The sequence below is a fragment of the Phalacrocorax carbo genome, chromosome 6, assembly GCF_963921805.1.
Source record: "Phalacrocorax carbo chromosome 6, bPhaCar2.1, whole genome shotgun sequence".
Lineage (NCBI taxonomy): Eukaryota > Metazoa > Chordata > Aves > Suliformes > Phalacrocoracidae > Phalacrocorax > Phalacrocorax carbo.
Genome location: NC_087518.1, coordinates 53,080,514 through 53,104,187, shown reverse-complemented (window position 1 = coordinate 53,104,187; position 23,674 = coordinate 53,080,514). Strand labels below are relative to the sequence as shown.

At 35.5% G+C, this 23,674-nt stretch overlaps 1 protein-coding gene across 7 annotated transcripts in view; it reads left to right on the top strand.

Moving 5' to 3' along the window:
* The window catches only part of USP33 (ubiquitin specific peptidase 33), a 42,962-nt gene that overhangs the window by 2,784 nt on the left and 16,504 nt on the right, over positions 1-23,674 (top strand). For all 7 annotated transcript variants that reach the window (XM_064455336.1, XM_064455333.1, XM_064455334.1 and 4 more), the window contains 13 exons: positions 2,839-2,921; positions 3,454-3,591; positions 4,661-4,714; positions 6,788-6,850; positions 9,363-9,515; positions 11,785-11,884; positions 14,320-14,389; positions 15,672-15,785; positions 16,345-16,423; positions 18,497-18,917; positions 19,323-19,463; positions 21,939-22,051; positions 23,409-23,581. In XM_064455336.1, coding sequence (XP_064311406.1) covers positions 3,511-3,591; positions 4,661-4,714; positions 6,788-6,850; positions 9,363-9,515; positions 11,785-11,884; positions 14,320-14,389; positions 15,672-15,785; positions 16,345-16,423; positions 18,497-18,917; positions 19,323-19,463; positions 21,939-22,051; positions 23,409-23,581 — 1,562 coding nt within the window. In that variant the 5' untranslated portion in view covers positions 2,839-2,921; positions 3,454-3,510. The remainder of the gene's footprint in view (positions 1-2,838; positions 2,922-3,453; positions 3,592-4,660; positions 4,715-6,787; positions 6,851-9,362; positions 9,516-11,784; positions 11,885-14,319; positions 14,390-15,671; positions 15,786-16,344; positions 16,424-18,496; positions 18,918-19,322; positions 19,464-21,938; positions 22,052-23,408; positions 23,582-23,674) is intronic.

Genomic DNA, 23,674 nt, shown 5'->3' with positions numbered 1-23,674 from the left:
TGCTTCTTACATCCTGTATATGTAGGTCTGTGGTTTTGAGCTTGTGATTTTTCTAAGGTTCCTCTGAGACCATGGAATACTTCTGAAGGGTCTGTGAAACGGACAGAAATAGTATTGTTACCACTGGACACATGGTTGCTGTCAAAGAATTCCTGTCTTGACAAAAATTTTTCAGAGTTCTTCAACCTTAGGAAGGCTGAAACTACTGATATAGGTCCTTTCCAGAGCCTTTATCTGTCTTTCTAATACATAAACTTTTGGTTGAGGAAGCCCCAGAGCTGGAAAGGATTCAGGGAGGCTATATATTCTTGTAATAATTTTATTTTTCTGTGGATGTTGTCTTTTGGTACTCAGTAGAAACAGGATACTGGGCTGAATGGACCTTTCATCTGACCCAGTAGAGCTGTTGATATGAAGTATCTGGGTGCTTTCCCAGAACAAACTATCGTGTATCACTGGGGGCATGAAGTGGAGATATACTCAGCTTCAGAACAGGAGTACAAAATGGAATGTAAGAGAAATTACAAAAGTACTTTTTTTTAAAATTACTGAAAATGCAAAGAAGTGACTTCTGGATGAGGCCAACTCAATGCAGAAGTTTGTGAAAAAGCAGATATGATGATGAGATCTGTCAGCAGAGGAAGATAAGCAATCTTTTCAGATAGAGTAGGAAGTGGTGAAATGGAGGAAGGGCGGTGAGCGAGGGAGGGCCTACCCTGGCCTTGGTAGTACTTGGAGAGATGACGTATGAATCATGGGTTTGAAATTAATTTTACAGTTTTAGACTTTAACATAAAATTTTACAAAATGTGTTACTGCAGCTAGGTATATTAAGCTACCAAGGTTATGGCAGTACAGTGAGTTATCGTGATTGCTACAGAATGGAAGGAGGTGTGTAAGAATTTTGTTAACAAAAGGTGAAAGAAAGGCCATTCAGCTCTGCCCATATAACAGCATGTCAAGAAACTGTAACATTAACTAGACTTCTACAAGGGATGCTCTCCATATGGACAGGAATAGCCACCACATCCACAGGGACACGAGCTTCAACATGCTTTGGTCTTTCTGATGATTATTACGAGGAGATGCAGACTGCACCAAGAAATAGAATCTGGTGTGAGCTGAACTCCTGGGTTTGGGTTTGTTCAGGACCAGAGGTGTGCATTTGCAGAGTTCCAGGTGTGAAATATAGCCATTAAATACATATCTGGTAGCATGTGGTCAAGTCTCCGCTTCATTCGTTGCTTTGTATTACTTGGATTAATGCATTCAGAAATTTTCTTCCATAAAAAAAATAAGCCTGAAGCTCTATTAATCCATTATACCAGTCTTTCTAAAGCATTTGTGTTAAATCAGCATTAATTCACACTGAATTTTTTTAAGGTTGTCAGGGGTTTATTTGAAACTTGCTTGTCCTTTTTTAACGTTTTAAGGTTAAACCATTGTCAGTAAATGACCTTGCAAAATGTGCAAGATGAAAGATACGTTCATGTTTCCATTTCTGTTCTGAAAAGGAACTTTACAGTTCAAAGCAGAGATGCTAATATGACTGAAGTTGAGGAGGTTTGGCCTGAAAAATGATAGTTTTCATATTTGAAGTCTCTTTCAGCAATACTGCACATAGATTACGAATAGACACTGAACTGATGAAATACTTCCCCAGCTGCAGCTTGTACTGGAGAGTAATGGTTTTTAAATGTCATGCCATTGGTCCAGGAGGAGAATTTAGACCTCATCTTGAAAAAAATCCTGAATTATTAATTTACTGTAATATTCCCAGTCTTGTGAGATAAGTTCTTAAATATTTTATTGAACAGCTGTTAACATGACATTCAAAAAGACTGAGATACACACACATACTTGAGTATGTGTATATATGTTACACATATAATAAATATCTTGTGTATTATTTTTATATAAAAAACAATACAATATATTTAAATATACATGCAGTTTATATTATATTGTTTATATATTGTTTATATATATATTAACAATATAACAATATATGTTATATATTGTTTATATTATATTGTTTATATTATAAACAATAGTTTATATATAATTATATAAACTATTATATATTATTCTTATATAAATAATTTATAATACTTTATTTTTTTATAGGAATGTTTGTAGAAATAATATAGACTATTTATACACATACACACACAAACACACACATACATATATATATATATAACCCCTTTGATAATCAGAGGGATCTGAAATTACTCTTGATTGAAAGGGATCTTACTGCAAGGCAATGAAAGTAAAGACCAAGGCAATGGAAGTAAAGACCAAGTCAAAGAGAACAAACTGAAAGTTTACTAGGAAGTGTGTGGCAAGGTTTGTTTTCCTCTAAACTGTCAAAGCTCTAGGTTACTGAACACTCAAAGGAGTGAGTGGTCATGTAGCAGAATGAACAGACCTACAGCTGCCAAAGCAAACAGGCAAAGTGGAAAGAGATGTTAATAACAGTGCTAAAGGCTGCAAACAGATCAAGGAGTGTGCATCACTGAGTTAGAATTGGAAGTTTAGTTGCAAGTCTTAATAAAGGAATGCTAGATTGGACAGAAAATAATTGGGCAAAGAAAGCTTAAGATTTCTTGGGCTTTTGAGAGATTAAGGCATCGATAGTAATTGTTTAAGTGACAAAACTGGAACCAAGTTCTTGGATGGTTCCTTTCTGTTTGAGTCAATTGTAATATTTATATTAAAAGAATGTTACTGAGTTGATTTTTTAACTTTTCTTCTGTAAAATACCATAGCTTTCTGTGCAACCATCAAAATAATAATGACAAAGTGATTGTATTTAGCATTCTTTATTTCTGGTAGGTTTCTGTGTCTGCATCAGAGAGGTTGGATGGACAGAGAGAACTCAAACAAGAGAAAAGCTCGCAGAGTGCTCAGAACTATATGTGAGTTAAAAGTTTCAGTTTGCTTTTGATATATAATATGCCAGACCCTAGAATGTGTCTTTGTAAATAAATAAAACCAAGATAAAGCTTCCTTCTCCTTTCACAAGCAAGTTATGTGCTTTTGCATTTTGGCCATCACAGCTTCAGCACACTTCAGTATTGCATAAGATCCCTTCCCAGAATATACAGTCATTGCCACCATCAGTTCTGGGTAGGCTTGAAAACTGTAATTTTTATGTCATTGGGGTGCAATGGTAGAGGTCAGGAAGTTAAATAATTAATCCAAACTAGCTCTGCTCCACTCGGGATTCTGTTAGGTTATGCCCTAAAAGTCAGAGGATTTTGTTTCAGAAGTCAGATGTATTTAATTAGAACTGTTGGATTCTCTGACTGTTAATGAAGTTATTTATACTAACTTACTTTAAAAAGGCACATGATTTAAAAAGTTATGTATATGTTGCATATTAGATATCTAATATTGCTGCCTACTGTAAGGAATTGGGTTTTACTCATTCTTGCTTCTGTTCACAAGTGATTCCCTGGTCTGGAAAATCCCAGCTGCAGGATTTCAGAAAATACGGCTTCTGAAATGTCATCACCTGGCAGCAATTGCCCACACTTGGAATCAGTGGGTGAGATAACAAAAGAGGAATTGATACAGAAGTCTCATGTGAGTTGTAGCAGCTTACTTTCTTCCTATCACAGTTAACTCTGGTCACTTATTTTAGCTACATATCTTGTAATGTATTATTAGTTATGAGATCCATTTAAGTGTTAAGCACGGGTAAAATCTGTACTGGAATACTAAGGTTTAAATGAAGTATGGGAAGAATTACGGACTTGATAAGGCTGAAGAACTATTTGTCAGTACTTAACACTTAAGAGTACCTTGCCCAGCTGTGTTCTCCAAAGCAAGTGATGTTTGAATGGACATACTAGTTAAAAGGGTTAGCATAACACCAAGCTGAACTTTATTTTCATACACTGCCATTGTAGCAGTTAGTTGTTTTAAATGTTAATCTAATACAGCGTAACTGACTTGACTTCAAGTAGAAGCTGTAACAAAGAAATTTATGCTTAAGTTTTTCTTGGATAACAGTTCACTTTTTGATATAGGAGCCACAGCTTGAGAAACTGCCCCTACCTGAACTCTTGGTTTCTAGCTAGTATTAATAAATGGAACAAAGAAAGATCTTGTAACCCACTATAGTAGCTGGGAGATGACGAAAAGCCAAACCTTTTCTGTCCATGGTGCTAAATTTCTTTCTCTTAAAAGCGTAACAGTTAATTTGCTGCAGAGTGGTATAGCATTTCTCTAGTGTTGCATCTTTTCTGTAAACCTTCGCAGGCAGTGTTGACTGTCTGCAAATGGGAATACGCAGTTATTACAACACTACCATCACTTTAATTTCTTTTTATGTTAAATTTGTAGGAAAGACCAATTTAGAGGATTTATTTTAATAATGTGATATGATATATGCTTTATTTAGAAGAACAAGTTTTGGTTTAAGATGAAAACCCAGAGATTCAAGGTTTTGCTGAAACAATATGCTGATCTTAAGATGATGTGAAACAAAACAAAAATTGAGTTGGTTATCAACACATCCTTTTTTCTGACTTAATATTCTTTATTTGATACTGAGCTTTACAGTATTTTTTCCTCATTTTGTCTCAAAGTTATGGTTTACTGGTGAAAGTAAATGAAATAATACTTTGCTTGCATGTTTAACTTTTAATAGGGCACTTGTCAGGACTGCAAAGTCAGAGGACCTAACCTTTGGGCATGCTTAGAGGTAAGTTGTTCTGTTGTTCCATAGCAGGGTCCTCTTCTAGTAATCTGTAGATAAAGTTAGTAGTTTGTTTGTTGTTTTTTTTAAGAAACAACTATAATGAAGTTCCTTAAATTAGCTTCTTTATGTTATTATTTAATAGCAAAATCTCTTGTGCAGTTTTCTATTTCTAAAATGATTTACCTTTTGTCAGGTATATATTTCTTGTAATTTAAGAATACTGAAAATGATGGGTTTTTTTAGAAGAAAGTAGCATATCAAGGTGTCTTCTTGAGTTATTATATTTTTTAGCTCTTAAGAGGTTTTTCTCATTTTTTAATATTTTCCCCAGATCTGTAGATCAGCAATAATATATTATTTTTCAGAATTAAGTTACTTTTTGTAAGCCACTCTTAGCATTTGTAGTAATAACATCTAGCAGTAAATGGTGACCTTTTTACAGCATAAAGATACATACTCTGACTCTTTATTCTTAAGCAAAACAGAAAAAAATCATTTTGAAACATGCAGAAGTATGTATGAACATTCTTCAGACTTTGTATGAATTTTGTACAGTCTTTACCCTGTATATAGTTCTTTCTTAAATATGCTGCTTCTTGCTGTCTACAAAACCCCATATTTTTCAGTGTGTTTAAAACAAAAAGCTCTGAAAATGCTGCTTCTGGTCGATCTATGATACCAACAGGAAAGTATCTAATTTTTAGAATGTCTCGTGAATTCTTGAGACATACAGCTGTTTCCAGAGATTGAAATTTTGCTCTATAGGCTTGACTTCATTTCTCGGCAACATTTGTCTAAGTCCTGTCAGGAAGATATCTAGACTGAGACGCCAGCCTTTAGGTGTATGTAAGAGTATTTTTAAAAATCTACTTCATTAGTCTCCTTTTAAGTAACAGTTTAAGTAGCAGTCGTAACAGTTAAGACATCAGATTATTTTGCTCCTTCTATCAATAAGAGATAGCAACAGGGTTTAATGTCTTTTTGTGAGATGGCTTGAGGTTTAGTTACTTACAAAAACCCTCTTGGGAGTAGGAAGAGGTGTTCAGACATGCATCAGCATGGCAGGTGCTGTGAAGCTTAAAACATGTTTTTTTATTTCTCACTTAGAGCTCTTAAACTGTTACTGAAAAACTTAATTTCATAACAACATTTCCATAGGAGAGTTTTCTAATTGCAGTAGAACACTTAGTGTCATGCTGTGATGTATCTCCTCTTGGCTGAATTGGCATCTTGCCTTCACCTTTTTCAGTACAAAAACAAGGTGAGATGCCAGCACGTTAACTATCTGTAACTTAACAAATATCTGTGATTATTTAATATAGAAAATTGACTGTGTTCAGCTGCTATTTGATTGTATAAATTAATGTGCTTAGAGAGTTAAACATAACATGCTGTACCCTGTTATGTGATTGTCCTGACTCATGCAAATGAGGAATTAGTGAAAATTACTTGAAGATTGGCAGCTGCAAGATTCCATACTCAACTCAGCCAAATATGTTTTGCAATTAGCGCAATTAAAATCAACAATTATTTCGCATGTTATAACTAGAATGTAGTAAGTACTTAACCATATAGTGCTGGAAACTCTTATTTAAAGATGAAAAAACTAATTAATTGCTAAGTAATACTTTAATAATAGGCACTGCCGATAGGGGCATACAGGCATTTTGGTATAAATGTGTCATGTTCTGAGACTGTTGCAATTTGGTATTTGAGACACTGCGCTAACTTTGTATTTCTGTAGCAATATCTACTAAATCGTGAATTGCAAAAAATTACATGTTGACCTTAATCTGAATAAATATATTAAAATGGCTGAAAATTTATATTCCAAATGCATTAAACATCTAACACTGCCCACCAGCGAGAGGCGTTGAGTTAAACCTTGCCACATTCTTATTGTTTTGGGTGATGTTTGTTTTAACACTTACTGTGCATGTCTCTTGGTTTGTGTAGGACTCTGCAAGTTTGAAATTTGAGTTAATTTTAAAGGGACTGGCAGTATATTCCTATTCTGTAAATCTGTTTGACACCACTTCTTTAATTCTGTATACTTCTTCATATCTTGCTCAACAGAACAGATGTACATATGTTGGCTGTGGTGAATCCCATGTTGATCACAGTACCACCCATTCCCAGGTATGTGTATTTGCTAGTAATACAGTTGAAGCAGTGAAGTAGAATTTGAGAACTCTTTTTACTCATTTTAGTGAAGTCAGGAACCTGTGTCAGCATAACTGTTTGGAAGTTTGATAAGCTATGATTGTTTTCTATCTGTAGAAGCAGGTCTTACTAATTCAGGAATGTGAGAGTTTCCAATCTTTGTGCAGATGCATAATTATTTATGAAATTCTGAGATTCTTGTGCTCCTTAGAAGAACATGGTGAAAATTAAAAAACAAACAAACAGAAAAAAAACACACCAAAAATCCCCCAAACAATTTCTGATGATTTTTCAAGGTGTGTGGAGAAGAGAATTCTTGAGCACTTCAGCTTATACGTAGTGCCTCACTGTTTCAGCCTCACTTTTTAGGATTGTGGCTGCTGATGAGTAAGGGGATAGAAGTTGGGTTGATGAAGATGAGAGCTGAACAGGTGTAAAATAGGAAGTATAAATTACCAGAAACAGGTGTTTTGTTTCTGCATTATGCTCCCTGTTCCAGTGGCTACAGATGAAGAACCTGTAGACTGAGCTGAGTATACCCTTTTCTGCTATGTCCTGATTTTGCATCCAGCTTGGTAGGAGCAGTGGAGTGTGTGCCCTATGTTCCCCAGCATGCTAAGTTCTGGCAGGGTTGGACAGCTTGAGTGCATCTGTTTGGGTCTTAAATTCACTGTCTGTTCTGTGCACATTTGCCAAAATGGAGCAAATGAGATAATTCGGTCTCTCTTAACAAATATACTGGGGATGGAGGCGTGGCAGTTTTATTAACATGTCTTTTAAGAATTGCCGACTTTCTGATTGAATTAAATTCTTGCTACCAATTTACAGTTTTTCAGAAAATGCATCTAAGGTTCCACACTGAGCAATTTCTGGTTCTTAAAAATACAAAAAAAACCCTCTAGTGAAAATTAAAATGAACGAATAGTATATACCAGGGTTTTACAAGAAATACGCTTTATGACTGCATTTTACCACCACTCCTGATTTTTTTTTTTGAAGCAGGGCTTTGAGAGGGGTGCATATTTATTCAAATCAATAGTGCATTTATATAAATTTTTTTTTTTTGCCAGCCATTTAAGCTGAATCACAGTTCTAAAGCCTTTACAATAGATGCGTAAATGAGCTGCTTGTAGAGCAATTGGGGAACAGATGGTCCCTGAATTTCTTGCCTACAATTTTCTAACTCTTGGCTTTCTATGGTAGTTTATTCCTGATTTACATGCTGTTTTAGCAATATTATGTACTTGCCAGGTAAGAGAAGGGGAATATAGAGAGTTTGCTTGCTGTCAGTGACATCCTTTTCTTGATTTTTCTTGTTACTTAATTTCTGGATAGTAAGCCAGTAAAAATCTCAATAAACTCAGTATAATGAGAGGTAAAAGGTTGACATGGATCAGTTTATTTCTGCTTCCTCCAGTTTCTACCAGCAAGGCTCCCTGTACTGCAAATAATCATCTTCATTGTGCCCACTTAAAGAAAATTAATAAGCTCTTGCTCTGGAGACTTGTAATTATTTATGCAGCTGAAGCTGCAGAATCAAGCATATTCTCATGATTAATCTTGTCTGAGATATTTAAGTAACCTGATGTTTCTAATCTTTTTAGTGGGGGGAGGGCTGCTTAATGAAATTGTAGCCCACATTATATTTGGAAAACATTGTTCTTGTACAAGGCCTTATTAAATGAGAGGAGGAGGAACTTTGGCATCTTGCAGCAGTTGTAGTATTTTCCTAATTTCTAGGAAATCCCTCATTGTCTATAAAGGTGGCTGGTGCTGACATATAAGGAAGAAATACAGAAAGGATTGGTGGAAAAATCTGGAGGATGACAGCAACTGTGTACACAATCTTACAGCAAGCAGAGAGGTTAAAAAAAGAAAGATAAAGATTAGAACAAGAAAAATACTCTTCATCTGTCAGATTTTTCTGTTGTTTCACAGTATGAAGCCGTCAACAAGAGTACTGTCTAGAATGTTTGATATAAGCACCTCTTACTGTAACTGAACTAAAAATCTTATCTTGCTCTTCTGATTGCTAAATACCTTGAAGTTCCTACAGCAAAGCAGCAAAATAGCTTGAATTTTCTGCAGCAAGCCAGTATAAATAAACACTGCCCTTACTGTAGAGGAGGCAGCTGCCATTATGACCAATAGCAGATGTTCCTGGAAAATTGGTTTGTTGTTAACTGTAAAACTTCTGACAAGAGCCTTTCTTCTTATTTTTGTAATAACACAGGCATGTCAGATACGACCAGTGGCTTAGGTTCTGATTGTACCTTGCTGCTAATTTGAGTGACGTGTACTAAAAATGTGTTGTATAGTTTGTGCTAAGATTTCAGTAATTGAATTGCTATTTTTTTAATATTCTAACATAATATTTGTATAATTGTTGAAATCTCTGAATTTTAATACTTCTGTTGTAGCTTGCATGTAGCAGTATTTAATTATTCCAAATGTCTGAATCACAGTTTTGGTTTTTGTTCTGTTTTAGGAGACAAAACACTGCCTAACTGTCAACCTTACTACACTCCGTGTTTGGTGTTACGCCTGTAGTAAGGAGGTATTCCTGGATAGAAAATTAGGATCGCATTCTCCACTACCAAATGCAAGACTGTCTCACCAAGCACAAGAAAATAGTGTGCAGGTATCTTTCAACCCAATGAAGCAAAGGCAGCTGTAGCTTTGTGGTAAATGTTGTATTCTCTCAAGTGAGAGACTGACATTTCTTGTAGCTGAACTTTCTATTAATTTATCTCTATTTTTATAAAACTTCTTTAAAAAGACAGTCCCCTGCTTCATTGTTCTGTCTCTCTGTACTGCATGATTCCTAAGAATGTTGGGGTTTTTTTTTTTTCATCTTACTGTATAATTGTTTGTAAGCTACAATAACCTGTAAGGTACAGAAAAAGCACAGGGTTAAATTTAAGGTGGCAAGTGGAATACTTCACCTGTGCTTCTCCATTCTGTCAGCTCTTGAAAATATTATTTACAAAACTCATTACAGTATCTGCTGGCTCACTTACAGGGAACAGCAGAATGCCTTAGTATGTGTTCATGGGTACTTGCCTGAGATACAAATTCATTCATACAAGCACAGTACTTTTAGAGAAATCTATGCTAATTGTTAACCTCATTCAACTACTAATATAAGACACTCAAGGGATTCCTATAACTTAGTTTCTGAGGTCTAAGCATGTCTTGTTGTCAGTTCTGATAAATGAATGAAAAGGTCTTGATTTTTGTGCATGTGTATGTGTGTGGGAAAATTCTTCCAGCAGAGTGGTATACACCCAAACACTCCTGAATAGCTAAGAATTTAACTACTACGCAGGAATTTACTAAGGTGGCAGTAGTAACCTGTGTATATTCTATATATGTGTGTAATTTTGATGTAGAATGACAAATGCGTTGTGTTAGATTCATGTGGAAAAATATGTATCGCACTGGAAATCAGAATGCTAATAGTGTTCTGTGGCAGTTAGAATTGCCAAGGAGTATATAAATATGCCAAGGAGAAAAATATGGCTAGTATATGGGAAGCTGATATTAGTCAAGTAAAACACAGGCTTAAGATTTTAGTGTTTTATATGATGATGACTTCAAAACGAGGCTTTTCTAAAAAGTGCTTAGCTGTTTCTAGCTCCGCGTTTGCTAACAATTAACATAGTAGCTGAAGAGTAACACAATGAATAAAGCATTACCTAGTATTGGAGACAAGTTAGAGGTAAAAAATGAGCAAGCAGATGTTACACAGAGAATTTTGAAATATGCTATTCGCTTATCTTGTTCTTCTGCAATGTCAGCAAGGTTTGTTTAGGTTTGTTTTGTTGTCTTCTGGTTACTTTTGTCTTCACTGACATCAGCACTGTTCACTCTGATAATATATTTTCTAAACAAGTGTTGTCTTGGAGAAAGTTATGCTGCACTTAAGTATAATTGGCGTAAGGCATATATCTGGGTAAAAAGGTGTTATTTCTTTATTGCATATTAGATGTACTTACAGAAAAGTGACAGGTAACTGACACAAGTACAGTGCTTCTAAAATTGTTTTGCTTGAGGCATAGAGCTATGGAAGAGATACTGTGATGCAAGGTTGGACAGAAAGATGCATAGTTTTTCAGTGTATGTAGAGAGGAAATATCCTTTAATGTTTTCACTTCAAAGTTTAGTATTTAATATGAATGTAATCTGATATTTTCTCATAAAATGCCAGCAGCTCAACTGGAATAGTACCACTAGAATATCTTTTTTAAATTTCTGTTGTCCAGAAATTCTGGTGACTTGTTATAAAGCTGGTTTCAGACTTCTGAACTTCTGTTCTATTATACTTATCCTTTTTTAGTCTTCCAAAGAAATGTGTATAATATACAGAAAAATGAGTCAAACTTAGTCTGTCAAACGTTTTGTTTAGAACTTCTATTTATGTGCTCACAGAAAGAGCTTGTCATGCAATAAATGTCTGCCTGCCTAATACTGTGTTTCTCTATTTGTACGTTTTGCTTCTAACAGTTTCATTAGTCTTTGTTAAATGTAGTGAGCCATCTGGTGGCATATCAAAAACATATACACTTTTATGTGATGACTACTCTGTTAGCTTTTCAATGCTGGCTTACTGTTTGTTATCCAAGGGAAAGAAGTACTGTAACTTGATTTGTTTTGATTCTTTAGCTGGCGTCATAAAATAACACAATGTTGTCACTGCTAATCTGCAAACAAAAACATGGGTTTTTTCTTAGCAAACTTCATCAGGGTAGCTGTGGAATCCTATTCTCATTTTATGTGCAGTGAGATTTCAAAATGCATTCACATAATTTTTAGTTCCTAGATTTGTTGGTGAAATTATACGTAAACTCGATTAAGAGGAAAATTGATACATAAAAATAAATACAGTTTTTTCTTCTTCTCCTCATAAGGATTTTAAAATACCTAGTAATCCCACACTGAAGATTCCTCTAGCAGCTGTATTTGATGACTTAGACATAGAAGTGGAAGAAGATGAGTTAAAGACTAGAGGTAATAAAAGCAAAATCCACCACTCTATTGCCCTTTATTGCATGTGTTTGTCTCCAAGTATGTTCTCCATCTATATACCAGTTCTCTTCTAAGTGGAACTGCTTCCTATTCTGCTCCGAGTTCTTCAGTTTCACCTTTATTGTGGTAATCTTTACTTACCTTCAGAGCAGAGGCTGCAGTTGTAAATGTGCACCTGTGCAAGCAGCAACAAAAATAAGAAAGCATGTTGGAGTAATGATTAGTGTAGCTGGTGTTCTAGCCACTCTGATAAAAGTAGGGTTTTTTAATAAAATCTGTTCTCATGTTTTTTCCTGTTCTAAAAGGTTCCTGATTTGAATGCTTTCCTGCATTTTGGGTAACCCTTTTCTTAGCCTGTAGTATCCCAGTATAGGTTTGGGTTTTTTTGTTTTCTCCTTTTTAGTTATAGATTTCATGCACTGCCAAAGCTTCCCCCACCCTCATATTAAACTACTTATAAAGATGAAAATGAGAGTTGATGAAACCCCAGTGAAGCCTTAATTTCTTGTGTCATAAAAGAGCATAATTATTATTTCTTACAAGTCTCAAATTGGTATTGATTGCTTTAAAAAGGATATGTGTTCTTGTTAGTAAAGAAAATATTCTTAACTGATATTTTCTCAGAAAAAATCTGACCAGCAGATTGTTAAGCTGTTGTTTTTGAGATGCCAATGCCTATATCAAGGCAGTTTGTGTTCCATCAGTGGTGATAAAAGGGTTATTCTAATTCATGGATCTCATATCTCCTTTACTCCTCTACTACCAGCTTTCCCTCTCCTAAGTCTGCTGGCACTGGCCAAAAAACCTACTTTGCCCCTTCTGTTGTCTGGCACGGTCTTTCTGGATATGTCACCACCCCACTAATTTGCCATCTGCCCTTAAATCATTAAGCCATGTGTTTTATTTCCAGTTAGTTTCCCCTACCAATGTGTGTATTTTTGTATCCTCTTGTCCTATTAATGTTTTTGGGAATGTAGCTTGTATAGAAGTAATATAGAAGTAGAATTCCATTAAAGTTCCTATTAATATTGATATGACCGTGTTAATACATTCTCAGATTTAAAGGAAAAAACTTCTTTAGCTCCATTTTAACTTTGTTCTTAACGTTTATTCTGAAATGCTTTTAATGAAGCAAATGTTAGAATATATCTTTGCAAGAAAAGAAGTCTGTTCGAAAACTCTACTTGCAACACTGTGGACTTGAAAACTGCGGGGAGAGTATCTTCCTGATATATCTCCTGCTGCTAAAAAAACAAATAAATTAAAAAATCCGATGACTGTTTTTACTTTCCAATTTCAGTAAGATTGACTGCCCTTCTGTAGCAGAAATTGGAAGGGCAGAATGCAGGTTCAGATATGGGAAGCAGGACTATATTTCCATTCAGACAGATGGAACAACCTTTTAAAACTTCATTTTTAAGTTTCGTGTAGTAGAAAATTCAACTGAAATAACCAAGCTGGTTTTCAGATGTAAAAGGTTTTTCTTAGTAAGTTTTATTTTTCATTTTAAAATGATTGTGGTAGTTTCTATACTTCAAGGATTGCATAGAGCCAACTGTGTTGATTGCTGACTGTTTTAAGGTTTCCAGTCTTATTAATTCTTTGTTTATAAATGTTACTCGTTTCTCCCATAAAAGCAATTTTATTTTGAAATTCATTACTCCATTAATTTAACACTTCAGTAGCTGTGCATAGCAAGTCTTTCAGATTATCAGATTTTTTTTTTTAATTGAGATCGTGTGATAATTACGACTTGTTTAAATAGCCTCTCCTCAGATATTTGGAGAGCACTTTTCATGACTCCATTATCACTGAAAGAGTATGTTCATTGTAACTTTTATGTGTGTGGAAAAAACTATACGTGGATATCAGCAAAGAAAGTAAACAATCTGGGCTTGAAAATAAATTCTGTGGGAAAGTCTAAACTGAGCAGTTTGTGTATAAAAATAAAGGTAAATAATTGGTGTAGAAAAAGACTGATCGTAGGTAATTTTAATTCTGATTCTGGGATAATCATATGCTGAGTATGTTTTGAATGTTTAGCATAATCTGACTACTAGCATGAACTTGAGACTGAAGAATGAAATCTTCCGTGAGAAGCTTTTAGTAATATGATTAACAGTTACAAACGCAGCATAGCAACAACTTAATTGAACAGGTAAATCATTAAGTTCAAGTAAAACTTAAATATTGACAAACATATTTTAAATTACAATCTGCAGTGTCATAAAACATTGAAAGTTAGTAAGATGAAATACAATCTACTTGTCGGAAGTGTTTTAGTCAGCCGAAATCGAAAGACTTAATTAGTTCTTCTAGTTAGATTAGTATTCCTTTAGGAGTCCTGTGTAAGTATTTTCCTTAATATGTCTTGTACTGGATTAACAGACTTGCTGAATATTCATTCTGTTTTTCAGGTCTAACAGGATTAAAAAATATTGGAAACACTTGTTATATGAATGCAGCTTTACAAGCTCTTTCCAACTGGTAAGGAAGATGATTGTAAATGTAATTTTATATTTGCTTATACATGCATTTTCTCAAGACGGACTTAAGGATTTTGAAGGGATGCACTTCTGTGGAAGAGGACATGTATTTGTTAAATCTTAGTCTTATATACTATAAACAGATGTGTCATGGATAGGGGGAAAAAAAAGTATCATGGTATATGGGCTATTCAGCTCTTTCCTCATTTCGTTCTAATTCCTCGCTGTCCTAAACATTCAGTTCTAGAAATTAGAAGAAAATCTCATAAAAGCTATTACATTTCTGAGTGGGTTTTTTTCCTGCTACAGAAGAAATCAAAGGAAATGCATAAGAACAAAACCTAATTAAAAAAAGACATGATAAGATCAAAAGATGCAACTTCAGTCCTTAAGGACTGAGTCTGGGGCATTCTATGCTAAATCATCCTAGGAGTGGCTAGAATACAAAATCATGTCATCCCATGGGTATACCAGACAAGTTCATGAAGGAGAAATCTACAAAAGCTGAAGAGAGAAAAACACTATCCAACTCTAAAGTTTCTTGCACTCGAAATGGTTAGGCAGGGACATTACTTGAGCATGTATCATATATGCTTGCTGTGTGCATCTGCTTTTGGCTGCAATCCAAGACAGGATACAGGGCTAAGTAGACCTCACTGAGGTCCGTTGTTGAGGGAGAGGAGAACTGAGGCAAATCTCTCTAGAAGGTAAAGAAGTGGACAAGGCATCTAACCATGAGAAAATTATTCTGTTGAGAAATGCAAGTTTTGCATGTGTGCTGGGATATCTCCTTTCTTGAATGAAAATAGTTCCAATCTGTGTGATGGATTGTGACTTCAGAAGAGGGGTTGAAGTGAGAGAGTATAAGAGTTGGCAACACCGCATGAAGTAAGCAAATAATTTAATTATAAATACCTATAAGCATCGCTGTAGGATTCTAGAGAAAAGATTTGTTTAAGATACTATTTATGGACTAGACTTATGGTGACTGTTGCTGTAGTGGTACGTACATACTTCTGGGATGGCTAGTAGGAATGGCCTTGAATTTGAATCCCATTAGACTATTCTGGTGCTTTAACAAATGTCATAACGTGTTTGAGGGGTAGTGTTGCTGTACTACTGAAATTGTCCCACTAGATGTTTGGTTGCAGCATTTAAGGATGTAGGAAATGGCATTGTTCAATTATGTGATCGTATTTTTTTTAAATAATCTTGTATGAAATGTGGATTTCCTCTTGTATTTTAACAAACTGAAAAAATACTGTTCTCTTATTTTTAATCAGCCCACCTTTGACGCATTTTTTTCTTGACTGTGGAAGCTTAGCCCAAACCGATAAGAAACCAGCAATTTGTAAAAGTTACCTCAAGCTGATGACAGAACTCTGGCACAAAAGCAGGTATCGCATAATTTTGGTGATGAAAGGATGGTAAACAAAATCCAGAGTCATGAAGGATGTATTAATCTGTCCTAGGTTTCTAGTTTTTATTCAGTGCGTATTACAGAGTTACTCTTACGAATACATCTCGAATGTTTAACTACTTTATCCTGTCTGTGTCATTCATTCTGTATCAAAGTTTTACCAATTTCTCTTATTTGCTTATATGGAGTTTCTGTTGTCTCTGTCTAAGAAAATACTTGAAAATATACATACAAAGGTAAAGAAACAGTAATTGTGCATAGTGCCAAGAGTATGTCTGATTGTCATCTAATTCTTTGTCAAGAAATGTGGCATTAAAGTCTTGATACAGCCTCTTTTCTGTTAGATGACAGATTTAAAAAACATTGTCATGTTAATTATTCAGTATCAATATTGTGTTTGGTTAAGATTAATATTATTGGTGTTAGATGTGTTATAGTTGTAGGTAAAATTATGATCCCAGTAAAGATAGAAAATTCCATTTAAATGCTTGCTTGTTCATATGTATTTATATAGTTAAAACTTTTTTTTTCTTTAGGCCTGGTTCTGTTGTTCCTACTGGTTTATTTCAAGGAATTAAAACTGTTAATCCAACATTTCGAGGATACTCTCAACAGGTAAAACTTTCTGATGTCTTTCAAATTTAATGCTTAAGAAAGTGTGCTTCCTGTATTTGTTTAAAGCAAATGTAACATAAACTTCAGTTTATATGCTTCAAATGTAGATTTTCTGAAACTGAACCATCAACAGTTAAGTCAGGTTTTATGTTTGTTTACATCAAATTCTTGAAGGGCCTTCAAATTCTGCTATTAACTCCTTTTCCCTTTTTTCAGGAAAATTAAAATAATACATATCTAAACCTTTTCCGTTGTGTGAAATAATGCTGCTAATATTTGAGCAGACCCAAAAACACAAAGGTGTTCAAAAATTAAAAATAGAATATTTTTTTTACATATATCTACCATTTATTTATTTTTAAAAATTAAATACACAGTATCTAATTTTCATTTAGAATCTTTGGAAAAAAAAAAACACCACCGCTGTGTGTTTTGTAAGCAGTATTGTGGAAACTGTAAATTTGGCAATTTGTTAGAGGCATGGATTATTATATAGTTAAGGCATTCTTCAGCTGATCCTTCATACAGTATCGTGCTGTATTCATACAGTTTACAGGACTTCATTAAAAAGCTTTTGGTCTAGAGGAAAAAATTTAAACCCTGTAATTAGAAAAGTTTGCTAATATCTTTGAGGAATCTGCTGTTACTCAAAGGAATGTTGGTGTTTCAGTTAGCATGTTTCAAATTTGTGGAGTGGAAGTTTAGAACACATATTTTGATGTTCAAATGCAGCATGTAGCTGTAAAGTGAATGTTTAAATAGTAATTTCAGTGTTTTTTAATTTACTCATGAATTTCTGAAGACACACATGAATTTCTGGAAAAGAAGAAAACCAATCTTGATAACTGAAAAGAAACTGTGGAAAGTTGGTTCCTGCAGCTTTGAACACTACTGACAATGTATTTTTCCATGCAGAGCAACACTTAAATGAGAACTGTTTTAGGTTCTGTCTGGAATACACTTCAGTTTCATGTTTAGTAGGTTTCATGGCAACAATTAAAACAAAGCAGGTCTTTCATGACCAACACTCTCCTATTGCCCAGCCTCGCAAGCTGAGCAGCCAATTGGGCAGCCATGCCCGATATTCAGGGAGAAAAAGGAATTCTTCTGCTCAGTAAAAAATGTTTATTAGTTAATCTGTGTCTCAAGGTTTGAGTTGTCGGTTGTGAGAGTGTGTGTGGGTTTGTTTGTTGTGTAAAAGGATTACCAACAAATAGGCATATTAGAATTTTTTTTATTCATTACCCAAACCCAAAACTCATATCTTAGAGTTGTAGTTTTTAAGAAAAAGAATGTTTTCTAGTCAGCAGTTTTTTTGCTTAATAAGTAATTGCAATGATGGATGGGAATGTTGAGCAGCAAAACTATTATTGTGAACAACCAAAATACAAAAAGGAAAATGGAAGAAAATAGAAGCAGTAGTAGCTGCCAAGAAGAGGTTATTGTTTTCTCTCATGCTTGCTTTATTATATATTCTTTATTGCCAGGAACCAAGCTACTGCGTGGATTGTTGAAATTCGATGACTTTTAAGATATTTCCAAACACGGATTAGACTTGTAGTAATACTTGACAGCTCTTTGTGGAAACACTGATAGCTGAGAAAACTTGTCCAGGCTTGAGAAGCAGAATTAAGATCTTGTTGACAGTATGATGCAATTGAAAAGACAGGCTAAATACATCATAATACTTCTTAATAAAGTACTTCCATGCCCAGTGAAAGCAAGGCTCTGATTGCTTTGCTGAAGATGCTGCATAAGGTTTTGAAAAACTGTCCCTAAAACGTTCCATTACGAGCAAAGCGTTTTTGTTGAAGTTGTTGAAATAAGCTTTTGGAGGAAACTTCTTACGATAAGATTACTTGTGACATGAAAGAAGTTGATGCAGGAAACAAATATCTGGTCTGGAAATAAAATCTCTTTTGAACATTAGACCTGGGACAGGGGAATTTACCTTATTCTGCTTTAACAGCCAGCTGTAGCTTTCATTTTAGTGATCTGTATCTTTTCCTGATATGACTTTAATATCTTCCAAATAAGATGGAATAATATTACAAAATCTGTTTAAAATCCTAGGATGCTCAAGAATTTTTGCGTTGTCTAATGGATTTGCTTCATGAAGAACTTAAAGAACCAGTTGTAGAACTGGAAGATGCCCAGCCGATGAGTGTTGAAGAGAGTATGGAAGAAGACAAGAGCCAGTCAGATGTAGGCTTTCAGCCCTGTGAATCCTGTGGTACCTGTGATAAAACAGAAAATGATGCTATTTTCAAGCCTGTCTTAGAGGATCCTGCAGAGACAACCATGTTAATTCAGGATGATGATAACAGCTCAATCACATCCAAAGATTGGCAGAAAGAAAAAATATCAAGCAACAAGCTTAAACGGGCAAATTCTATTGAAGGCTTGGAAAAAGACACGAACACTGCTTCAGAGGCCACTGAATTTTTAAATAATCAAGGAACTGTCAAAGTACAGATACACAGCAGATTCTCAGGTAATGTATTACTAATGTGCAACTGAAATAGTCAAATTATTAGCCAGAATATCTGTGTGGAGTGGAAGTGGGTTGTAGAATACAGCAGAGAGGTATAGGTCAAATAGGGTAGGTGGATTTACTTGTAAACAATGCACCTTCCAAATCTATTTTTTCAGTTTAGGTGTTCTGAATTCAATTTGAATTCCCTTGAAAAGCTAAAGATTTGTACTGGGTAAGGATTCAGGTAACCCAGAAGAGTTGGGTTTTTTGGTTTTGTTCTTAACTTAAAGGCATGTGAATGGAAATAGTGCTTCATTCCTAAATGTCCAGTGACCTGGCGGTGTCTGTTCATAAGTAATGCGTTCATTCTGTAGTATGTTGTTTTTGGTAGCGTTTATGAAATAATGCAAATATTAATTGCAGAGTACATCAGTGATGTCCACATGAATGATATATCTGCAGCCCAAGCCCTATCATCAAGTGAAGGGATGAACACACGCTTATCCACCAGTCCTCCAAAATCATTTGCATCATGCTCTTCACTGGGACCAGTCCACAAAAAAGGTATAGGCCCTTTATTTTCTCCCTCCTGGTACTCAATTGCTCCGTATTAGTTTTTCATTTTGTGGTTTCTTGTCTTTTGCATAGCAATGCAGTGTTGTTCTCAGTTTTTTGTTTGTGCGTTTTTGGTTTTTTCCCACCCCCTAAATCCCCTCCCCCCAGGGGAATCATTATATAAGCTGGACATATAATAACAGTCCCTTTACTTCTGTAAAATTCTAATTCTTTTGAAACGTGAGTAGTATTTGCCTCTGCTTTGGGAGGATGGAATAATATTTTTAGATGACTTTCTCAATTGCACTGTTTTTGAGAGGCAAAAATGTGGGAGAAGTTAGTACCTTCAGGAGGGTAATGCTTTTCAGAGAACGCGCACGATGGTTCTTCAGCACAAGTTCAGTAAGACACCATTTTAGTTCATTAAGGTTTAAGGAGCCATGTGTACCTAAACTGTAGATAGACTTGTTAATGCTGGCTGCTTTCTGGTTGTTACTGTCTTTGTGGTGTAGAGTATTTCTTTTGGCACTTTCCACAGTATAGATGTGTTTCTCAGCACCCAGAATGTTTAGACTTTTACTGCCTTTAGATACAAGACAGTGCAGCTTTAGGGCACTAGGAACAATGTATGATTTTTTTCTTTTATTTTATTTTGGCACTTATTTGGCAACAGTAGACTATTTCAATAGAAGCTCGTCTTTTGGAACATGCTTTTAAGGCTAGTATTAAACCAAAACAAGAAACTCCTTCAGCTTTAATATTGTGATCCTATTTCATTCAACAGGCTGTCCAGGGTAAGTTCTGAGAATGTTCATGTTATCCTTTTAATGCTTTAGCATTCATGTTGAATGACAACAATTTAATGGACTTAAATCATTGGCCTCCTTGGTTCATTTGTTCAGCAGTTTTGACATTGCATCTGTACTACTGTCTCCAGTTTGGGCTTCACCTTTACAGGAAAGTTTTAGACAAAATGAAGCGAGTCTATCCAAAGAGATACTAGGTGGCTGGAGCCTGTCATGTACAAGGAGAGGCTGAGAGCTGGGTTGTTCAGTCTGGAGGAGGAAAGGCTAAAGGGGAACTGTTGCTGTCATCGGCATTATGGGTGGTTATAGAGAATGCAAAGCCAGAATGTTCTTGAAGCCATGCAGCAAACAGAAATGGAAGCAGGTTGCAGAAAGGAAAACTTCGCTTAGATAGAAGGAAAAAAAAAATCTTTCAATTTAGCTGAAGTTGAATACCACAACAGAGGCGGGAGCCCAGAGGTATGCCGAGGTTCTTGGAGATGGATATTCTGAAGCTCAGCTAGAGCTGCTTTGAACAGAGTCTGTATCAGATGATATCTCAAGGTCTCCTCCAATTTAGACTACCGATTTTTGTCACTTCCTAATAATTTCACTCTTGGTCATCCTCATTGAGTACTGAGGGAATAGATATGTATGAAGTAGAACAACTGACTAGGGGAGTGGCGTGGCAGCCATTTGTAAGCTCACAAGGTTGTTGGTTTGGTTGGTTGATATTTTTGTTGTTGTTGTTTGGGTCTTTTGGGTGGGTTTTTTTGTCCTAACTCACCATGATGCTAGGGGAATTCCCTAGTGTGCTGGGACTTGTGTCCAGGGGCTAATACCTAATTACACGCACCTATTCCCTTCTCTTTCATCTACCCCTTGCTGAAAGCACATGGTATCTGCTGGGTGAGCTGAGGTAATTCAGTTTCCTTTTCACTGTCATTTTTTCCATGTTTCACTACCTATCTTATTACTGGCTGTCAGCATTTTGGCAGAGTTTGCCTTTGACTCCTACAAGACTTTTGAGTGGTTCTTCGGGTAATGTACTGACTCCAGAAGAGGTTTTGTGGTCATCTTTTTAGCTTACTATTCCAGTAATCGTAGAGCCCAAGAGACTGCTCTGGTGTGTTTACCTAATTAGTTGTGGATTTGGGTGGGGAGCACATGTTATTGCCTTGGAGTTTTACTTTATTCCTTTTAATAGGCTGCTGTTAGGCTGGACTCTAGGAGTAAATTTAGTCTACTTCAACCCACTGTCATTAGTGTTGTGATACAATAAGCTTGGTATGAGCTCCTCAGCCCAACATGGTTAAAACTTCCTGGAAAGATGTGATCAAATTAAATGTCAGAATGTGCTTTTTCAGTTTATACCTTGGGGGGTTCCTGCCAAGATGGATCTTGTAGCAGTAGCCTGCAGATTTCAAGACTGGCAGTTTGAGTTTTAGTAAAACGGAAGCAAAATTTTCTGGTGTTTGTCCCCCATAAACTACTTGAGAAACCTACGTGAATTGCCTGGTAGTACCAGTAATCTGGTTATGTAACTTCTAAGAAATAATTAGTAAATAGAAAACAGATCTTGGCTCATAATTTAATCCTGAATCTGTGTGATGTTTAGTTATATTATGCAAAGTTGAAGGGAATCAGAATTCACTATATCTTGATTTACTGTCGTCATTTTATTCTTGTCATTTTATAGTTTCAACTGTATCATCACCAAAAAGGAAGAAGCACAAGAAGTACAGGAGTGTTATTTCTGATATATTTGATGGGACTATAATAAGCTCAGTACAGTGCTTGACTTGTGATCGGGTGAGTAAGGAGTGGAAGGCCTAGCTTTTAATATGTCCCCCCACCTCTCCCCCCAATACAAATACTTACAGTTTTATGAATACAGTCATTCTCTGATAACTTCGTTCTTTTATGGCAGATTTCCTCAGATGATTAGGCTGTTTCATACTTGATCACTCAAACAGTAATAGCAGCTACTGCCAGCACTTTGTGTTTAGGCTAGTTTGCTTTCATTGAGCTGGATATTTACTCAGACCAAAAAATAACATTTTGAGAATTGGTTTACAGCAGGGATGGAGAAAGAGGCTTGCTCTTCAACTTCACTTAGGTATAATTAGTTTCAGTAATATTCTGAATAACCTAATGCCTGCCTACTATTGTAGTAAATTCTCAGGTACATAATGCTACAAAGAAAAGTAAAAGACAGTAGTCCAATCATACTGCTATAACAGTTGTATTGGGTAGATCGAGGCTAAGCAAATTCATGTCTTTCAAAAAATCCAGGTAAAGACACTTACTTTTACAGGTTATATGAATGATTATCTGCTTTCTGAAGTTGTCCTCTACTGCAAGATGTGGTGCAGTATAGGAGCAGTTGATTTTTTTCCTATACTGTTTGCTCACAGGATTACTTAGAACAGCACACGTGATCCTTTAAAAAAAGGTCATTTATCTAAACATGTCTAGTGGACCACTTTAGCTTCAGAGCAATAATATCAAGTGTTGGATATCCAAGCCTTTGCACTGGGGACGAGTTTCTCAATATAAACTTTAAACTTCACCCTGACACAGTTGCATGCCCTGCTTCCCTTGCTTTAGACTTTAGATCTAAGAATACTGAGACCTTGGGCTAATCTGGTGAGGCAGTTAAAACAAACCCAAACAAAAAAACTTCTGAAGTTTGCTTGATGTTTTACTCTGTGACTATGTAATCACTAAATCCAGCATGGGAAAAAGAAAATGCACGGCTCGGTCTCTCTTGCAGTGGGTCCAGTTACATCAGGTCAAGGTACTGTCAGAGTAAAATACTGTCAAAACAATGGGCTGAAGCTTTCTGAAACTTGTTTGTGTAACAGGAGCCTGAGGCAAAAATCATGGTGCTTTGTATGGCTAGTAAGAAGACAAATAATGAACGACGACTTAAAAAAAGTTTCAGTGACAACAGTGTGCAAGTTCACTCTGAAACGTGGGGGTTTTTTTTCCTTCTTTTTTAGAAAGTGACTTCTTATATCTCCTTATTTATAATTAATTTGCTACCTAGTGGAATTTTCAGCTGTTTGGTGACTTAATAGTTACTGGTGAACTTTACAGAATTCAATTTAATTTTTGTTACTCTTCAAGCTTAACTCCATTTTGTTTCATTTGTTTCATTCTTTAGCTGTCTGTAACCCTGGAGACTTTTCAGGATCTGTCCTTGCCTATCCCAGGTAAGGAGGATCTTGCTAAACTCCATTCTGCAAGTCATCAGACATCTCTAGTCAAGGCAGGGTCATGTGGAGAAGCATATGCCCCCCAGGGATGGATAGCTTTTTTTATGGAATATTTCAAAAGGTAAATAATATTTACCTTGCTTTATTTATTTATCTATTTTGAAATTCCAGTTTCTGCTCTTCTGGCAGAACATTTGTTGGTTTTCTTTCTTTT